Here is a 15,859-nt window from a genome sequence, read left to right as displayed (position 1 = left end):
CCAGTTTATCCAGATTATAGTTCATGCAGACAGGTAAGAAATGCGCAGATTTTGTGAGTCTATCTACGATTACCCATATACCATCATAGCTTTGTCTAGACCTTGGTAAACCGACTACAAAGTCCATGGAAATATGTTCCCATTTCCATTCCGGGATTTCCAAAGGTTGAAGAAGTCCACCAGGTCTCTGGTGTTCTGCCTTGACTTGTTGGCACACGTGACACTTGGAGACAAACATTGCAACGTCCTTTTTCATTCCACTCCACCAGAAGTTTTTCTTCAAATCTTTATACATTTTGGTACTGCCGGGGTGGACTGAAAATTTTGACTTGTGTGCTTCAGACATTACTTCCTGTCGAAGATTTTCAATGTCAGGTACACACAATCGTCCTTTCATCCACACAACTCCTTTGTCATCTGTCTGAATATCTGGTGATTTTCCTTCTTCAGCTTGTTGTTTCAGTTTCATCAAAGTGGGGTCTCGATCTTGACTTATTTTGATTGTTTCCCGGAGGCACGGTTGTGCTGAAAGTGACGCTAGTATTACCTTGCCCATATTCTTCCGACTCAAAGCGTCAGCTACCTTGTTTGCCTTGCCCGGATGATAGCTTATTGTCAAATCGTAATCCTTCAGGAGTTCAATCCATCGTCTCTGCCGCATATTTAGTTCTTTTTGAGTGAACAAATACTTGAGACTTTGGTGATCAGTGAAAATCTCACACTTGGCTCCATAGAGATAATGTCTCCATATTTTTAGTGCGAACACCACTGCAGCTAGTTCGAGGTCATGCGTCGGATAGTTGTGCTCATATGGTTTCAGTTGCCTTGAAGCGTAGGCGATCACCCTTCCATCTTGCATGAGCACACATCCTAAACCTCCTTTAGAAGCATCACTGTAGATGGTGAAGTTTTTTCCTTCAGATGGCAATACCAATACCGGAGTAAAGGCAAGTTTCTTCTTCAAGGTCTCGAAACTTTGCTCACATTCTTCACTCCATTGAAACTTAGAGTTCTTTTGTGTGAGTTTAGTGAGGGGTATGGCTATTGAAGAGAATCCTTCAACAAATTTTCGATAATAGCCCGCTAATCCCAAGAAGCTTCGAATTTCTGCCACATTCTTTGGTCTCGACCAATCCATGATTGCTTCTACCTTCTTAGGGTCCACAGACACTCCTGCTGCTGATATTATGTGTCCCAAGAATGTGACGCTCTTTAGTCAGAATTCGCATTTCCTGAACTTGGCGTACAGTTCCTTTTCTCTAAGCGTCTGGAGGGTGAGACGAAGATGTTCTTTGTGGTCCTCCTCACTTGACGAATATACAAGAATATCGTCGATGAATACCACAACGAACTTGTCAAGAAACGGTTTGAACACCCTATTCATGAGATCCATGAATGCTGCCGGAGCGTTTGTCAACCCGAACGGCATTACGATGAACTCATAGTGCCCATACCTTGTTCTGAAGGCTGTCTTCGGAATATCGTCTGTTTTGACCTTTAGTTGGTGGTAGCCTGACCTTAAGTCAAGCTTGGAAAAGACTGTAGCTCATTTGAGTCGGTCAAACACGTCATCTATCCTTGGAAGCGGGTACTTATTCTTGATTGTGATCTTATTCAGTTCCCTGTAATCAATACACAATCTCATGCTTCCGTCTTTTTTCTTCACAAATAGGACAGGAGCTCCCCATGGTGATGCGCTTGGTCGGATTTGCTTCTTATCCAACAATTCTTGAAGTTGTTTTTTGAGTTCTTTCAACTCTGCTGGAGCCATTCGGTACGGTGCTTTTGAGATTGGTGTAGCATTGGGTACTAAATTAATCTCAAATTCCACTTCGCGGTCAGGGATTGTGCCAGGGAGTTCTTCAGGAAAGACATCCGGAAACTCTTGTACTACCGGAATCTTTTCTAGTGCAAGTGTGGTTCCTTCCTTTACCTCGCTTAACATAGCCAGGTAAACTTCTTCTCCACTTTTCATGGCTTTCCAAGTCTGGGAAGCAGATAGTAAGGATTCATGTTTCTTGACTTTGCCATAGTAAACGATTTCTTCTTGGTTCGGAGCCCTTAGTTTGACGTTCTTCAGGCGGCAGTCTACAATTGCGTGATTCTTTGATAGCCAATTCATTCCCAGAATGGCGTCGAACTCCACCATGTTTAGTTGAATCAATTCAGCTTGAAATATGTGCTCATTGATACCGATATTACAATCTTTGTGCACCCTATGAGTTTCAATTGTCTTACTTGTGGGAGTTGCTACTCTAAATGGTTCAACAAGTACCTCAGGTATAAGCCTTAATTTCTTAGTGAACCTCTTAGATATGAACGAATGAGTGGCACCATAATCAAACAACACATAAGCTGGCATTTCATTGATTAGAATGGTACCTGCCACAACATCGTTTGAGTCATCTGCCTCTTTCTGAGTCATTGCAAACACACGAGCGTTAGGCTTATTTTCCTTCGGCTTGTTGGAGGTAGTATCACTATTTGACCATGTCCCTTTCTTCGGCTCGGGACAATCAGCAATTCGATGTCCCAATTTCCCACAATTGAAGCATGCACCAGTTTTTCTACGGCATTCCCCAGAATGGCAGTTATTGCAGATAGGACACATCTTGGCCTCTTGATATGTTGGACTGGACGAAGCGCCCTTGAAAGTCCCACTGGACTGATTTGGTCTTTTGAACGGTTGTTTCCCTTGAAAAGATTGTCCAGAATGAGGTCGCTTATTCTTGTTCTCATCCTCCCGGCGTTTGATGTCTGTCTCTGCTCTTATTGCTGCGCCCATTAGATCAGCAAAGCTCGTAGGTTGATAAACTGCTAAAGCTGACTGAATACGGCTGCTCAAACCACGCTTGAACCGATGCATTTTCAAAGTATCATCAGCCATGATAGTGGGTGCATAGGTTCCAAGGGAGTTGAACTTTGAAGTATACTCCATCACAGACATATCCATAGTTTGAGCGAAATTTTCAAATTCACTCAACTTCTGTAATCTCACTTCAGCCGGATAGTACTGTTTCAGGAATACCTCTCGGAATTGTTGCCATGTGATTGGTCCATTTGCTGTCACAGCTGGTGAGACTGTCTCCCACCATTTGGCTGCTTTTTCTTCTAAAAATGGTGTCACCACATCCACCTTGAACTCGTTGGGAATCTCGAGTAGGCGGAGTTGGGTCTCAATATTTTTGATCCAGTTTTGGGCAACTTCAGGGTCCGGGTCTCCTTTGAATGTTTGAGCTCGATTCTTTCGGAGAGACTCGTAGTGGTACTTGACCCCCTGTGCTGGAGGTCCTGGTGGTGGCGGATTGCCATTGGCGTTTGTGTTTCCCAACCCTTGGATGGTGGTGGCCACAATAGTTGCTATGGCCATTAAATCAGCTTGACTTAGGCCCAATCCTGGTGGTGGTGGCGGAGGTAGGTTCTCTTCATTGTCGGTGTTATTACGGTTGTTATTGCGATTTCCGTAGCGTGGGTTGCGGTTGTTTCGTACTGGTCTCCCGTCCATGTCCTACAAGTGTACAAGTTTCTAAGATATTCGTTTGCTAACATATATCAATGAGTCAAACATGAAATGAAATCGACCACTGATAAAACCAAATAAACTCTTTATTGATTCAAATGAAAAGGGAAAACAATACAAATCCAAGTTTTAGGAAGCACAAAAGAAGAGAAAATTCATGAGAAATCAAATGGATTATAAATCCTTATTACAACCAGTCGTGACACTAATTCCTCAATCATCTAAAATCTCGCCATCTCCTACTGCTTCGTCTTCCATTGGCTCTTCTATTGGTTCCATTTCAGGTTCCAAGTCGATAAGGGCATCCTGAAGTTGTTGAATCTGATTTTGTAAGTGTTCGTTATGCATAGTCAGATGCTGCACCGAATCTTGTAGTTCTTGAATGACCAATGCATCTTGCTGATGTCGTTGGACTGCTATAAAAGAGGTCTGTTCCAAGAGAGCCTGGAGATGAGCTTTCTGTTCCTCTAGCTCGTTCTTTTCTTCTTGTAGAGTATGTAAAGTTGCAATCAGTTTCCCGTTGTCTTTCTGTTCTCGGGCGAGAGATGCTCGAAGATCCTTAATGATGGTATCCTTGTCAGGGACGGGTATAACACTCATGCGAGCCGTGGTCCGAATGCGAGGCATAGAAGAATTTGAAGCCATTTCCTGAAATAAAACAAATGGAAAGGCTTACAAAATGATAAGGTCGTGAATAAACATCAAACGGTAACTTTAATAGTCATCTCATTCGAGATTTGATTCAGAAAGGGTTCAAAGATGGAAAATTCGAGAATTGACGTATGGTTTGAAGACTATACGTCGAGCTCAATACAGAATAATTAATGGAATCGAATTCTTGAGTTTCGGAAGTCACAATTTTCAAATATAAGATTGGGGTGGACATGAATGACTAAGTTTTTGCCAAAATCTAACTTCGTCAAACTTTGTCCTTCGAAATCTCCAGCCGGATTATGAACCTGGCGGCTCTGATACCACTTAAATGTCACGCCCCGAAATCGAGACGTGTCATCGGCGTTGTTTAACAATTTAAAACCGTATAACAACAAGCCACGTAGTACATCAAATAGCCAAAAGCCAGTCTATTACATAAATCAATAATCGTCTTTACAATGCGATTAAAACGAAATGCGGAAGCGTATAACACGATAATATAACTAAGAGACAATGATAAGACTGGTCTTGAATTGGATTGACTTCATCACCATCCCCAAAAGTATTCTTGTTCTTTATCTTCGATTTGTTTCTCGTTCTTATCTGGAGGTGGGAATGTAAGGGGTGAGTACTTGGGAAATACTCAGTAAATGGGGGCCGATCGGGCATAACGAATATCAAGGTTATAATTATACGAATACATTATTATAATCTCAATCTTAAGCATGTTGAATCGAATATGAACAAGATACAAACATAGCACTGAAAATCATCTCCTTTTTCATGGTTTACTGATCAGTCCCCTATATGTTACTCCTCTAAGGGGCGAGGCCAAAAGAACGGTTATTATAACCCACCGCATCAGGGCCTTAAACAAAACATATCAAATATCGGAATTTCCTTGCCATTTCTAATTCGAATCATTACAGTGCATTTCAAAGATTTCAAACATGCTTTCAAATATTATAACGAATATCAATCAACAAATTGTTCAAAGATTTTCATAACAAATAGGAACGAATATATCATGCCGATCGAATTTCAAGAAACATACTTAATTTTTTTTTTTGAGCAAATGTGGACATACTTACGAAGAACAAGTATGTCGATATATATATCAAGTAGTACACTCATGAAATGCAAGTGTACGTAAAAGTATAACAAAAACCCACTTACAAAGAAATATATATAGCAAAAGCCCACTTACTTGATGATAATCTTCAAAGATTTGAGGGAAAGACAACTAAAATTCGAACACGAAAGCTGCTGGACTGCGTCGAACCGGACAAGAATTATGCTACTGCGATGCTTCGAAAATGGACAAGAATGAGTTGCTGAAATTTTCAGAATGTTGTGAATGTTTTGTGCCTTCTTTTTGGTCATCATGCATGGTATTTATAGGCTCATGGAAGGGAGGTGAAAAAGCTCTCATTCAAGGCCATTACATCCATGTTTATGGCCTTCTTGATGGCCTTAAACACCATTAACATGTTGTTATGTCTCTTCAAATTCCTCCTTGAATTCATGGCTTGAAAATGTGGTTTAAAGGCTTGGCTTTGTGGCTCTTCAAATGTGGCTCTTCAAATTCTTAATGTGGCTCTTCAAATTCTTTGGTCTTCACATAAACACTTCAAACTCTTTCTTAACAGGAGCTTATTTTTTTTATACGAGTCATGTTGTAGAGTATCAATTCGTTGATTTAACAACTTTCGAATATGAGGGCCGCTAACCCCTTTCTTATTGGGGCTCACCTCTAACGGTCTAGGTTAGTGATTTTCTTAGGCAAAGGCCCACTTTAAAGATTTTTGTTGGGCTGTACAATGACCCAATCAATTTTTTTAAAATGTTTCCAACTTTTACATTTTTTTAACAGAGTTTCATGCAGATTCTCTGTCTTGTTAAAATCATGGTATACTGGAGTCAAAACCCTCGTGTTAATTTATTGGTTTGGCTTTAAAAAAAGAAGAATTTATTTAAAGTCAATTATACTTTTTTATCCTAGAAAATATAGATATAAAAGAAATAAGATCGCATCAAATTATAAAATAAAACAAAATCTTTGAATTTGAAATGTCCTCTAAATTTAGAAGAAGAAAAAAATAATCAACAATAATAAAATCCTCAATTTTGTTAGCAAGAAATCATTTAGAATTAAATGAATAGTCAATGTATTAAACATAAACAAAACTACAAATGAAATTAGGATTTTGATTTTCCATTTTATTGACTGATCATTAGTTATCTAATGAATTTTATTATGAAAAATATTGCGAGAAGTGAGCTTAAAATTGATGACGACGATATTTCAAAACTAGGAATGTTTCTTTAAATTAATTTGTTGTAATTAATAAAGTTTCTAAACGTTTCTCCTTTTATACTTATTCGAACTAATTAAATGTCAATAATGAGAAACAATTTTAAATTGACAAGCAATCGACAATCACAATTTTCTGAATTTCTTTTTTTTTTTTATAAAGAAAATCGGCGGCACTATCGTTACGACAGTTCGCGAAATGTCAACGGAACTGGAACAATATGCAATTTTCAGGAAAAACGGTGTCCTCATATTTGGTTATCTTATTTTCACCAAGTTTTTCAGAAAATGTGATACCTGTTGTTATCCGTGTGAATCGGGTACAAGATAAGTGGGCAATCCACCGGATCGGATCAATAATAATGTTTAGGAAAATGAGCAAGGTAGATGGCTGCAACTTGTAACCTGAAAACAATGAAGTGAACTCGTGAATGGGCGCCGGAGGGGTGTCCGACGTGGCTACTTCGATGCTTAAGTTAGCAGGTTGAAGATGAAGAACACAAGCAATATATGAGAGAATATATGTGTGCTTGAGAATTAAAAGTTTCCGAATACGTAAATGAGAAATATACCTACTATTTATAGTAGTAAATTATATCATTACCTAGTTTTCAGTGCCACGTATTAAGTATGGCAAGTCGGCTGTCCATACTTTCCGATGACTTCTCCATCACGCCAAATCCCTGTAGTTCTGACATATTGGACAGCCCGTATCAATCACACTCGAGTGTGGTACAATTCTTGAGTTGGCCCGGGTGGTTAGGTACCCGAGTACTTGCACGAGGGCCCGAGCTATTGATTACCCGGGAAGAGAAGAAGTGTCCGGGTAGTGAGGAGAGTACCCGGCATATTGGCTCTGATCTGGGCTATCCAATTAATATCCCGGATCATCCATGATCCGGATCCTTATGGGATATCAATACCTATCCAGGCATGGTTCCATGTTTGATTCATAATCATAAAAAGTTTACGAGATATTTATGCATTTATTCTTCAATTTTGTATGTTTATGTGTTATCAAATCTATTACTTAATATGATATAGTTAAAATTATTGTAAGAACTCGTTCTGTCACGTTTAATTTTATACTAAATTTTTTAAGGTTAATTTTCTTTCTAATTTTTTAATAATTAAATGTTATTTTTCAATATCATATTCATTAATATTTTCTAATAAAAAAATATAAAATTAGAAGTGGATACATCATAATCAGTTTATAAAAAAACATCTAAAAAATCATTTCTTCAATAAATAAAATAAATTCAATATAATATAAAGTGTAGTAATCAGAATGGAAGGCAAGAAGAAGGTTCAGAGTAATCCATGCATAATTTTCCACATTGAGAAAAAAAAAGGTGAGCACTAAAAATTATTATCCATAAGTTTATGAGTCTCGCTAAGGGCCAAATTAGGTAAACCCATTTTCCAAATATTCCAGAAGATGGGCACGTCTAATATATATATATATATATATATATTTGAACCTAACTCAACTCCAAATGTTACCTCAAAGAAGAGGATTGTTCAATTCCATATATACAACTCTCAAGAATTTAATTCAACCAATGTAAAATATTTAACACACATCTCACGCTTATGAATGAATAACTGGTGAGTGAAGTTTACCCGAAATTATCGAGTGACTCGTAAGACGGTCTAACACATAAGCTTTTAACACACATCTCACGCTTATGAATGAATAACTGGTATTGTATCATATATCTTAGATATCAGTCTTATCCATTTCTTACCACCGGCTCTGTCTCAAATAGAAACAATATTATCCGTTAAGATCTGACGTCACTTTTTATGGCCCACCTAGCAAACTAGATCTGGAGATCAATCTTTCCCCTTTTCTACTAACGGCTCTGTCTCAAGCAGAGACAATATTATCCGTTAAGATCTGACGTCATTTTTTATAGCCCACTTAGCCAATCAGATCTAAAGATCGACGCACGAGTACTTCCCAGGAGGTCACACATCTCATTATTACTCTCACTCATGCACACTTAACCAAATATTCTCCAAGAAGTATACAAATATGTTTTTTAAGATACTTGAACTCATGACCTCGTTATAATACTAATTATTGGGATTAAAAGCTTACCACTAGGCCAAAATCTATATCCGTTAGCCAATAAGCAACTTTATTTTCTTGTACTCGTGACTATTCAGAATGCACTTACTTGAGTGCTAATGAGTCAGGTTATTAGGTCCATAAGTTCAGGAAGGCGCGTGTCCATCTGCTGGTTCTGTCTCATATTTCTTAGAGATCGATCTTATCATTTTCCTATTGTCGACCCTGTCCTCGTAGAGAAAACATTACATGTTAAGATTTGACGTCATTTTTTTACGGTCCATCTAGTCAATCAGACTAAGCGATATAACGTAAGCAACTTGATGTACGAAAACTTCCCAGAAGATCACTCATCCAAATACTACTATCACTCATACACACTTAACCTAATAATTATTATGGCTAATATTATAATTATAATTATATTTTTTTAAAAATTTAAGTGAAAACTAATAATTGTATTGTTTTTATAGTATTATGCTCTTTTTTTTTGTGGTAATGATCATGTAAAAAAATCTCATAATATCAAATACATCAACATTTATACAATTAGTTATTTTATTTTATCCAAATATTTTAACAACTCTGTTTTAAAATAAGAACTTAGAGTTTATAAGATTCTTTTAATTAAGTTAATTAAAAACCATAGCTGTTAGTCGCATGAATTTTGAATGGCCAAAAAAATTACTGACATGGCATCATCAACCACTGAAAATTTTGACAAAATCGTATTAAATGTGAAAAAAATCACAACTTACAAACTAAAATCAAAATTTGACTCTTAGCAAAACCTTCACTAAAACCAATTTATATGACAAATTTTGCAATTTTCACATAAAAAATATTCACGGAAAAACACATTACAATCATTGATTTGAACGGCAGAGTGTTCTTACATGACACTCTCTGCATCTTTGAATTTGCTCTGTGGCGTAGTTAGAAACAACAAATGAAGTTCATTATCAATACTATTTCATCTTCTCGTCGATTACCTGAATTTTCTCATTTTGAGTAATATTATTTTTTGGTTGCATCATATAAATATAATTGATTGGTCCAAATAGTGATTTAAGTCATTGTTCCACTAAATTCAGACACACCTATTTCTCAAATTAAAAAAATAAAAATAAAAATAAAAATCCAGTCACACCTTCAAACCTAAGAAAATTTCATGGTCCAAATTGTATTTAATTTTCCACGAGGCCGAGTCTTGTGGTTGACTTAAATGAAAATAAACCAAAGAATTATAGACCAATGACTGGGTCATCACTTCTAAAGCTTCTTCCACTTCCACTCAACGTATTCAACAAATCTGCAAATACTTTGAATTTCAACTTTTCAAATTTATTTTTCAGTTCCCTCGTAGAAAGCCACTCGTTGACCCGATTTGTTGATATTGGTGAAACACAATTTCACTTAAATAAATTTGAATTTTTTTTAAAAATATTAATTATGATTTTCTATATATAAAAAAAAACAATGAAAATATATTAAAAATCATAATATTATACACAAGTATAATAATTAAAACTCATAATTGCAATTTTGTCACCCTAAAAATTATATATCGTTTTTACCATTCTCTCCCATCTTTTGTGTGTATATATATATATTTATTATATATAGACACACACACACATGGAATGTAAATGTCCAATCCCAAATAAGATAGACAAACCAAAGGAAAATAGAGGAAAAATCACCCCAAAATGGAGGAAACCTTGCCGTTATTGTATCATGGGTGCAAGTTGGCGAAAGATCTCGAAAAAAACCTGCCAAATTTAGTGAATAATCCAGAAATCATCCTGAAATCATCTGAAGAAATCATTTCTGTTTTCAGTAGAATCAAAGATAAAATTTCTCTGGAGCAAATGAGAGGTATTGTTGGGGAGTCCCAAGAGCTGCAGCAACAACTTGGACATGACATTGACGTTGGGATTCGGCAGTGGCTGAAATCCAGCGGGGCTGTCCTCTCCGGTCTCCATCAGGTGACTCCGGGCGTTACGTTCCACGAACACGTACTTGAGCACGAGAGTACTAGTAGCAGAATGATCAAAGGGATGCAGCTCCAGAAAGAAGAACCTGATATTGGATTCAGGGATATCGTGGAAAGTTCCGGGGGCCGGGCGAGTGGCGAAATGCAACTATTGATTAATGCTTCGGATTCCAACCGAATTTTGCCTAGACAAAGAAAGAGGTCAGACATACATATATACATATATAAACACACACGTATATATTCATACATATAAAAATGTAACTACATATTGTGTGGGAAATGTGCATATTTGCTACCTAGCTAGCTGTCTAGAGAATGAAGTTATAGGGTTTGGTCCTTTCTAACTTTGGACTTTCACTACATACAAGATTTATTTATGCCAGGGGAAAATCTATTATTCGAGCAGCGCGAAAACAATTCTATACTGTTTGATAAAATGTATGACTAAATTTCGTCCGTAACTCTACTGAAATGCAGGTTTGATCTATTCAAATGGCACGTAGATATCTTCAATTAATTTTGTTTACCTACCATTGTCATCAACTTAACAAACACGAATTCGTGGTTAAGAGTTAGGACATGATATACACATGTTTTCTTTTCTACTATTTTTCTTACAAAGAAGTGATTACCTAGCACCGAGTTTTCAAGAAATATTTAAGGTTGCTACTTAGGTCAGGACGTAGCTCGAGTTCCATATTTATTTTTATTGATCCAAGGTATCCGAGCTTCGTGGACTAATTCCCGCATGTGGGTTACCTTCCCTCTTGACATACCCTAGATGAATTGGCAGTGATCTGATCAATGTATACACATTTACTAATCCCCACATACGGGTCACCTTCCCTCTCATATACAATAAGGTTGAGTTCGGATCGATGAATTTCAAGTTCTGAATTGCTTGCATGAACAAACTTCAAGTAAATTTCAAATTCTTAAGTTATGCAATTTTAATAGTAATTCTCATGGATTTCAAATGCATTGATTTAATACGAACATTATTTGAAATTTATCCTCCAAATCAAATCTGTCATTTCAAATTTACTGCTCCACCATATCTCCGCAAGCACCTGAGTGCTTTATGAGATTGTGAGATTGGTTGTATCTAGATAATCTTGTTGAAGGCTCTTTGTTGCTCTATTTAGCTAATACTATACTTTATTTATCGACTACTTAAATGATCAAAATCTATATATATTACCTACACGAACTTCACAAACTTTCCCGTTCTATGAATCTTCTTTACTTTTTCAACTTCATATTTTGTTGGAATTAGCGACAATTGAATGACACTTGAGAAGATAGATCGTCGTCGTCGTTGTTTTTTTTTTCCCCCGAGTTATTACAGTCCCGTGAAATGCTGCTTATGAATCAAACTTTATTTTTCGTAATGTTCGTTTAGTTTTTATGTTGACGATATTATCTTAATATCAAAGTTAAACCGAATATGATTTACAAAATAACTGTATATATTTATCAATATCTACTAGTAGAAGTACGTGGGGATTATAATTTCTCTCTTTAGTGTTCGAAACTTTATTTGACAAAAATAATTTTATTTCTTAATCTTTTTGGTATGCTTATTTGAATATAGCAAAATGACTTTGTTGCTTTTATATATATACATATATATATTGAAACGAATTAACAATATTTTTGCTTCATGATCAACCTCGTAAAATTTCTTGCTAGCTCTTCGCATAATTTAGTAAATCATATCTTTAATCGTGGATTTTATTTTATGCTTTGGTATACGTATCGAGNATTTATTTTTATTTTTTATAAATGAAACAGAAAGGATAGTGGAAGTGACAAAATAGTGAAGAGGGTGGCTGCGCCGATAATGGGAAATCTTGAACTTCCGCCCGAGGATGGCTATACTTGGAGAAAATATGGTCAAAAAGAAATCATGGGATCCACTTATCCAAGGTAAATAAATGAAAAACAATAACTTTATACTTTTTTTACATGCAAGGTAATAATAAAAACACAAAAAATCATATGAAATTATATCATAGATTAAATTTGTGAGCTTGATTTCTTATTCGACTCGATCCGTGAAAATTATTATTTTTACTAATAAAAAACATGTTCCCCCCCCCACAATAGGCATGCATATAATGGTTCAAAATCTATGGCCGAGTCCAATTACTTGAAAACGTCAAAAAGGCATTCTTTCATTTTCATTGAAGTCGTGGTTTACATTTCAACGAATTAATTAATTGTAGAAAACAACGAGTAAATTAACTAATCTTTCGATTCAAGAGGGTTTGAAAAATTAGTTTGAACATAGGATCAAAGAAATTTTTCGAATAAAAAGGTCGAACGGATCGAATTTCTTCTAAAATTTTATTTTTTTTGAAGGGTGAAATTTAATTAATTTGAGATATTGTTGTATTGATTCCTTCTATTATGGATTAACTTATTCTAAATATTTGTTATTTTATGATTACCAGAGTTTAAACATAAATGAGGGAATATTTAGCTAAATAAAAGTTTTAGATAATGAGACACGAGTTTAATTATTCTTGAACTTAATTAGAGCTAATTATTATAACACTTGCAATATTATTGGGAAAAAAATAAGTTGCGTCCACCATTTGGATAGAGGTGCCCGGTATCCGTTTGGACAATTATTTATTAAAAAAAATATAATTTTTTTTACAAAATTTATAGAAAATGTTTTAAAAACTATTTTAAGAATAAATATATGTTTGAACTCACATGTTTGATTAAATCACAAGTTTGAAGAGTTATCCTTGGCTACAACAATTTATACTTTCCTTTCTCGAAATTGGATTTAACTCACAAGTTTGAAGAATTATTATCTTCAACTTGAAAAAATCAAGTTCGACGAGTTCATGTTGTTTCGAAAAGTACTCGTGAAATACTCGTGATCGAACTAGTTTTCAGATCGAGTTCAAATTAATTCACCCCTAGTTACAAATAAAAATAAATTCCATATATATTATGATTAAGCATTCCAAAGTAATTAGTATGCTCCTACAATAAAATTAGCCTAAAAATTTAAATATAGATGTACATTTAATCATAAAATAGCAATTTTTATAATGTAAGTCGTCATAAATTAAATTTTAGTCTGCTAACTAATAAAAAATCCATTGATGTGCAATAGTTTGGCTCTTTTTTTTCACACTTTTGGTCATCTTTTTGCTAGATAAATGTCATAACATCGAACATATCAGTAATATCTAGCACCATACACCGAGAAGAAGTAAATTATTGCATTTAAAACTAATTTTGACTCCTTTTAAAAATACTAATTTTGACTAACAAGNTCCAAAGTAATTAGTATGCTCCTACAATAAAATTAGCCTAAAAATTAAAATGTAAATGTAAATTTAATCATAAAATAACAATTTTTATAATGTAAGTCGTCATAAATTAAATTTTAGTCTGCTAACTAATAAAAAATCCATTGATGTGCAATAATTTGGCTATTTTTTTTCACACTTTGATCATCTTTTTGATAGATAAATGTCATAACATCGAACATATCAGTAATATCTAGCACCATACCCCGAGAATAAGTAAATTATTGCATTTAAAACTAATTTTGACTCCTTCTAGAAATACTAATGTTACTAACAATATGACCAAAATTCAATTTAAGTAATTTTGCTATTTTTCCTACTATGTTATACAAACACATACATAAAACATAAAAATCATCGTGAGACGGTTTCACGGATCAATTTTGTGAGATATATATTTATTTGGATCACTTATGAAAAAATATTAAGTATTAATTTTATTGTAAATATGGACAGAGTTGACTCGTCATAAAGATAAAGATCCGTGAGACTGTTTCACAAAAAATCTACTTCAAATAAAATGTTNTTTTTCCTACTATGTTATACAAACACATACATAAAACATAAAAATCTCCGTGAGACGATTTCACAGATCAATTTTTTGAGATATATATTTATTTGGATCACCTATGAAAAAATAGTAAGTATTAATTTTATTGTAAATATGGACAGAGTTCACCCGTCTTAAAGATAAAGATCCGTGAGACTGTTTCACAAAAGATCTACTTCAAATAAAATGTTTAGATAAAATTTAATTAATACTTTTTTTTTTTGAAAATTTGAATTTCTGCTCCTAAATAAATGAAATTATATTGAACAGGAGTTACTATAGATGCACACACCAAAAATTCTACGACTGCCCCGCCAAGAAACAAGTCCAACGATTAAACAATGATCCCTTCATATTCGAGGTCACATATCGAGGTACCCACACCTGCCACATGTCCTCCACCGCCCCCTCCGCCGCCGCATCACTGCCGGAGCAAGGGCCAACGTCGTTCATCGACACCACGGCCACCGGCATTCAGCTACAGCCGCCCTTTTCTACATCTTTGCCGGCAACGACCCACTGGCTCTCCATGCAAGTCTTTCAAGATCTTCGCGGCGTTTCTGTTCGCTCCGCAGTCGCTAGCAGCGACACCGAGGTTGCAGGTGTGGACAGCCGCGGCGGTGCGGGGCCGTCTGCGGTAAGGTTTCATGACTACCAGCTGCCGGTGGTGGATATGGCGGATGCGATGTTTAATTCTAACAGTAGCAGCAGCAACAGCATGGATCTTATCTTCTCCGATCACAAGTGGGATTCAGAAGAAAAGAAAGATTAATTGTAGTTAATTACTACTACTTATGCTAAAAAAAGCAATTTTGATGCAATAAACAAGAATTAATTTATGATCTTTTTTTTTAACAAATCATTAACTTGAGTTATCCTGAAATTATCCTGATTGTAAGCTAAGTTTTGTATTTATTTTGAAGGTAAAACTTGTAAATTTATTTATTAAAATGATTTACTATAAGCCTAACCTCACAATTCACCCAAACAAATGGTGAAAGGGAAGAAAAAACAAAACACGCAATATTATGATCAACTTTATTCGACGAGCGACAAACATGAATGCAATCGGAGATCACATGTTTCATCAAACACTCTTTAATATCAGCTGCACAAAATCCAATATACCCAAGATTATTATGATTGTTACTGACTTCTTAAACTGTCAATAGAGAATCAGATACGACTTGGACATTAGTAAAGTTTTTTTCATTAAGCAGGATAATTCTTTCTCGGATTGCCGACAGTTCTCCGTGTACAACTGAGAGAAGTTGATTGATCTGTTTACCAAATGTCAGCAAAAAGCGGATATTAATTAAGGGGTTTAAGTGCATATTTATTTTCATCAAATTTTGTACACAATATATTGTAATAGAAGAATCACAATTGGAACTGTGGACTCGTTGCGTG

The 15,859-nt window shown here is 35.3% G+C and overlaps 1 protein-coding gene across 1 annotated transcript; it reads left to right on the top strand.

Moving 5' to 3' along the window:
* The first annotated feature begins 10,217 nt into the window (after nt 1–10,217).
* LOC140983543 (WRKY transcription factor 55) lies at nt 10,218–15,331 on the top strand. Its single transcript, XM_073450630.1, has 3 exons — nt 10,218–10,762; nt 12,359–12,493; nt 14,720–15,331. The coding sequence occupies exons 1-3, from the start codon at nt 10,275–10,277 to the stop codon at nt 15,219–15,221; spliced, it is 1,125 nt and encodes a 374-aa protein (XP_073306731.1). The 5' UTR covers nt 10,218–10,274; the 3' UTR covers nt 15,222–15,331.
* Nucleotides 15,332–15,859: the final 528 nt, after the last annotated feature.

This window comes from Primulina huaijiensis, chromosome 8 (genome assembly GCF_012295235.1).
Source record: "Primulina huaijiensis isolate GDHJ02 chromosome 8, ASM1229523v2, whole genome shotgun sequence".
Lineage (NCBI taxonomy): Eukaryota > Viridiplantae > Streptophyta > Magnoliopsida > Lamiales > Gesneriaceae > Primulina > Primulina huaijiensis.
The sequence above is the reverse complement of the archived record's forward strand: the minus strand, read 5'-3'. Positions and strand labels throughout refer to the sequence as shown.

Bases quoted from the DNA above. Each gene is read 5' to 3' on its own strand.
- LOC140983543 (XM_073450630.1), top strand. From the start codon at position 10,275: ATGGAGGAAACCTTGCCGTTATTGTATCATGGGTGCAAGTTGGCGAAA. The intron at 10,763-12,358 runs GTCAGACATACA...TAAATGAAACAG, and splicing joins TTGCCTAGACAAAGAAAGAG to AAAGGATAGTGGAAGTGACA. The intron at 12,494-14,719 runs GTAAATAAATGA...TATATTGAACAG, and splicing joins ATGGGATCCACTTATCCAAG to GAGTTACTATAGATGCACAC.